Below are 5,020 nucleotides of genomic sequence, written 5' to 3'. Positions count from 1 at the left end.
GTCGCTGCCCCCGGAGAAGCCGGCTCCCACCTGGCTGGACAGCAAGCCTGTGCTGCCCGCGGGGCCCACGTCGGTCGGGCTGCAGCTCCCGCCGACCCTCCCCGGCGTCGGCCTCGGCGGCTACGCCGACTCCCCCAGCCTCACCCCCGCCAGCCGCTCCCCGCAGCGGCCCTCCCCGGCCTCCAGCGAGTGCCCCTCTCTGTCCCCGGGCCTGACCGGCTCCGAGGCGGTGAGCGCCGAGTCCCCGCAGCCGGCACCCGGCGGGTCTGCCCTGCCCAAGACCGAGCCTGTGAGCCTGCCTTGCACGAACGCCAGGGCGGGGGACGTCCCCGCCACCGGGCACGTGTCCGCCGCGTCCGCCCTCACGGACAGCAGCCTATCCCCCGGCCTCTGCAGCCCGGTCCTCCCGGCCGGCGCCGAGCAGTTCAAGGCCAAGTTTCCCTTTGGAGGGCTGCTTGACTCCATGCAGACGTCCGAAACCTCCAAGCTGCAGCAGCTGGTGGAGAACATCGACAAGAAGGTGACGGACCCCAACCAGTGCGCCATCTGCCACCGCGTGCTGAGCTGCCAGAGCGCCCTGAAGATGCACTACCGGACGCACACGGGCGAGCGGCCCTTCAAGTGCAAGATCTGCGGGCGCGCCTTCACCACCAAGGGCAACCTGAAGACGCATTTCGGGGTCCACCGCGCCAAGCCGCCCCTGCGCGTGCAGCACTCCTGCCCCATCTGCCAGAAGAAGTTCACCAACGCCGTGGTCCTGCAGCAGCACATCCGCATGCACATGGGGGGGCAGATCCCCAACACGCCGCTGCCCGAGGGCTTCCAGGACGCCATGGACGCCGAGCAGGCCACGGACGCCCTGAGCAGCTACGACGACGACATGGACGAGAACTCCCTGGAGGAGGACGCCGTGCTGAGGGACGCGGCCGGCGACCCGTCCAAGCCGCCGCTGGCCCCCTCGAGCTCCTGCCCGCCCTCCCCGCCGTCCGTCATCTCCAGCATCGCCGCCCTGGAGAACCAGATGAAGATGATGGACTCGGTCATGAGCTGCCCCCAGATGACCGCCCTCAAGTCCCTGGAGAACGGGTCCGGGGAGAGCGACCGTCTGAGCAACGACTCCTCGTCAGCTGTGGGCGACCTGGAGAGCCGGAGCGCGGGCAGCCCGGCCCCGTCCGAGTCGTCCTCCTCCTTGCAGGCCCTGTCGCCCGGGAACAGTAACAGCGAGAGCCTGCCTTCTAAGTCCCCGGGCCTCGGCGCCCAGGAGGAGCCGCCGGAGACGCCACTGAAGACGGAGAGGCAGGACAACCCGCCCCCCGGGCCCGAGAACGGAGGGGCGCTGGACCTGACGGCCCCCCACCCCGGCCGGCCGTCCGTCAAGGAGGAGGCCCCCTGTAGCCTGCTGTTCCTGAGCCGAGATCGGGGTAAGTGTGCGAGCGCCGCGTGTCGTGTCTGTGCGAAGCCTTTTGCTTGCAGGAGCGCGCCGGAGGTGCACCCCCGCGGGCACGCCGAGGAGCGGCCGTCGGTCCGCGCGGCCTGCGGGCGCGGCTGCTCCGCCCCGGGTGACTTAAAGCAGCACTCGCCGACCCACAGGTTGCGCGAGCCGCCTCCCCGGTTGCTTGACCCCAGCTTTGCTCTAGGTCCCGGCCAGGGCACCCCGAGCCTGGGTCCCGGCTCCGCGGCCGCCACGGTCAAGACGGAAGTGAACGGGCACAGCAAGGCCGGCCCGCTGGCCGAGGGCCCGCCGCCGCCGGCTCCCGTCCACGTGCCCGCCGGGCCCCCGACGGTGATGAGCCCCGGCCTCGCGCCCATGCTGGCCCCCCCACCGCGCCGGACGCCCAAGCAGCACAACTGCCAGGCGTGCGGGAAGACCTTCTCCTCGGCCAGCGCCCTGCAGATCCACGAGCGCACCCACACCGGGGAGAAGCCCTTTGGCTGCAGCATCTGCGGGAGAGCGTTCACCACCAAGGGCAACCTCAAGGTGAGGGCCGCCCGGGAAGCCCCCGCGTCCACCTCCTGTGGTCCTGGCCAGGGGCACGGCTGCTGCGGAGCCCCCGAGAGACGGCGCGGCGTGTGCCTGTGGGGCGTGTGGTGTGAGCGCGCTTGTGTGTTCTGGGTGAGTCTGCGCCGTCTGTGTGCCCGCGTGTGCGTCTTGTCTGTGGCGCTCCCACGCGTGTCCAGCGGCAGTGAGGGGCTCGCCTTGCACGCGGGCCCGGCCTCCCCTTGAGGGGCCGGTGCTGCCCGCCTGGCTGCAGGGCGTCGGGGTGACGCACGCCGGCTGCCGGGGCAGGCCCGGGGCCGCCGCTGCCCGGAGTCCAGTGGGACACTCGCTAGTGCCGAGAGAAGTGGGCCTGGAGACGCTCGCCGGTGACGCAGCTGATGCACATCCCGCCCCGAGGCCGGGGGTCAGATCTGTGGTTTCGGCCACGTGGCCGCCACGCGGGCCCAGCGGGCATCTGGGAGAAGCTTCCCATCCTGAGGGCCGGGGGAGGGGAGGACAGTACGGCGACGTCACGTTCACGTCTGAGATACGGCCACACTGCCCCTTTGCCCCGGAGGTGCGGAGCGTGTGGCCGGGCCCCGAGGACCCAGCCGGGGCCGTGCCCACACCCTCAGGGGAGTGTGCCGCTTTCCAGCCCACGTCAGGCGCCTGCGTGGGTCTCAGTGACCCCTCGGGGACCTGTGGCCTCCACTTGCTGGTAGGATGAAAGCCGCCTGAGGGCTCTGCTGACCACAGGTGCCCAGACGTTCCCGCCGTGTCTGGGAGAAAACCAGACACGGGCACGGTGAAGCCAGGAGTTCTGAGTATAAGCCAACTTGGGGGGCGGGGCAGGAGCTTTGGGACCCTCCGGGTGGCCCGTGGGTCTGACGCCTTAGGGGGGAAATGATTCCATCAAGTTGTGAGCTGAAAGGAACATCCCCGTCAGCTCTTCGGTCGGCTTGCTTGCTCTGTGTCCTTGACGAAAGGAAACGTCGCAGGTTCAAGTGTAAGCAGCTCAGAAAAGCTCACCTAACGAGTTTGTTGTCCCAAACGAATGCTTAGGCTGGGGAAGAGGGGAAGGAAAGGAGCTGGAAGGAGTCCCTGGGTCCCCGGGCGTCTCTGGGACCCCAGGGCTGGGCGCACTCACGCCGGGGTGTGTCTCGTGTCCCCCGCAGGTGCACATGGGCACCCACATGTGGAACAACGCCCCTGCCAGGCGCGGCCGCCGCCTGTCGGTGGAGAACCCCATGGCCCTGCTGGGCGGTGATGCCCTGAAGTTCTCCGAGATGTTCCAGAAGGATCTGGCCGCACGGGCCATGAACGTGGACCCCAGCTTTTGGAACCAGTACGCCGCAGCCATCACCAACGGGCTGGCCATGAAGAACAACGAGATCTCCGTCATCCAGAACGGAGGCCTCCCCCAGCTCCCAGTAAGTCTCGGGGGAAGCGCGCTCCCCTCCCTGGGCTCCCTGGCTGCCGGGCTGGACAAAGCGCGGCCCGGCAGCAGCCCGCCCATCGCGGGGCTGGACAAAGCCAAGTCGGACGCGGGAGCCGGCCGGCCGTTCACGCGGTTCATTGAGGATAACAAGGAGATCGGGATAAACTAGCCGCGTCCCTGCCCTGTGGGTCCCCTTCCCTGTCCACCCAGAGCAGGAAAGACGCCACCAGGTGGCTGCCCGAGGTGGCCTCACCCGCTGCCCGGTGCACCTTTCGCGGTGAGCTTGACGGTCCTCGAGAACTCGGCAACCTTTGAAATAGATTTAAGTCAAAAAGAGACGTCCTCGGAGAGCCACCTTGGGAACAGAAGGGGCTCAGAGCACATCCATTCCGTCCCTCCAAAGCCCAGCAGTGCCCAGAGGGGGCTCCCCACCCTATTCCAGGAAACTCGTTCAGTGGTTTTGTTCGAATGAGTTAGAAACTTGAACTCTGTCGTTAGAACTCTTATCTCGAAGACGTGGTCTAGTGCTCTCGACGCTGTGTATCATGGCAGTACCTTCGTCTGTAGTATTTATGATGTTAAGGTGATGCGGGTAACAGACAATACAGCCCAACGTTAACGGAAGCTTTTGTACTGCAGAATACATCTGGCTGTGTGATTTTTGTTTTTTAAAGCAAGATTTGTTTTACTATAAATAAGTGGGTTATTTCCATGCAGGCAAAATTGTGAAGTTCTGTTAGGAAAGAGCATGCTTTTCGTGTGCAAAGCACCTGTCAGTAACAAGCCTTTTTTTTTTTTTTTTTTTTTTTTTTTTTTTTTTTCCTTTTTTGAAAAAATTTAAATGTTTGTAGCTGCTATGTGGATAGTGTTCTCTAGTGTGGTGTGTAGCCCAGCAGTTGGGAACAGGTTACAGACAGACACCACCCGTGAATTATTCACAACGTTATAGCGGTTGTGAGTAAATATCTCGCATTATCAAAGCTGTACAATAAAAAGGTAATGTTTGTATAATGTGGTTGAAAACTCTTAATTTATACTCTTGCACTTTTAGTATTTTGTATTAGGGAGGTTTGTCTATAATTGGAAAATTTTAAAAGATGTAAAGTATTTTATAAATAGTACTTTGATTGAAGGAAAATGAAGAGGGAAAAAAAAAAAAAAAAAAAAAGCTGTTACAGTCTTAGGTCAAACGATATATGAGAAATCTGTGCTCCTTGACCGGAAAAGCCACCAAGACTTGTCCGTTCCTCCATAAACTAGGGCCTGCTGTTTCTTAAATTAAATGATTTAACTTTTCTACAAAGCCCATTTAAAAACTTGACCACCCTAAGAAAACTCTGATGAATTCGTCTTAGGACTGTGACACCAGTACAAGCCAGGAAGTAACCAAGAGGGCGCTGCATAGGTATGATGTTACCGTAGCCTCTGCTCTCTTTCTCACACGCCTCCCCACCCCACCCCCCGTCCCCCCACACCCCCCCCATGAGAGTTTGACTGCCTGCGAGGCCTGCTTTTGTGCTCAATAAACTGCAGAGAGGTGTCGGGTATCAGGCAGTATAATCAGTCATAACTGGGACGTTTTTCTGAGTTCCTGATTTATTTAT

At 62.0% G+C, this 5,020-nt stretch overlaps 1 protein-coding gene across 1 annotated transcript in view; it reads left to right on the top strand.

The window, feature by feature from the left end:
* The window catches only part of SALL3 (spalt like transcription factor 3), a 17,664-nt gene extending 13,553 nt beyond the window's left edge, over positions 1-4,111 (top strand). Inside the window, exons 2-3 of the mRNA XM_059040447.2 lie at positions 1-1,978; positions 3,154-4,111. The exon at positions 1-1,978 is cut by the window's left edge and continues 1,492 nt beyond it. Coding sequence (XP_058896430.1) covers positions 1-1,978; positions 3,154-3,585 — 2,410 coding nt within the window. The 3' untranslated portion in view covers positions 3,586-4,111. The remainder of the gene's footprint in view (positions 1,979-3,153) is intronic.
* The last annotated feature ends 909 nt before the right edge of the window (positions 4,112-5,020 follow it).

The sequence above is a fragment of the Kogia breviceps genome, chromosome 15 (genome assembly GCF_026419965.1).
Source record: "Kogia breviceps isolate mKogBre1 chromosome 15, mKogBre1 haplotype 1, whole genome shotgun sequence".
Lineage (NCBI taxonomy): Eukaryota > Metazoa > Chordata > Mammalia > Artiodactyla > Physeteridae > Kogia > Kogia breviceps.
This window is presented reverse-complemented; position numbering and strand designations above follow the sequence as displayed.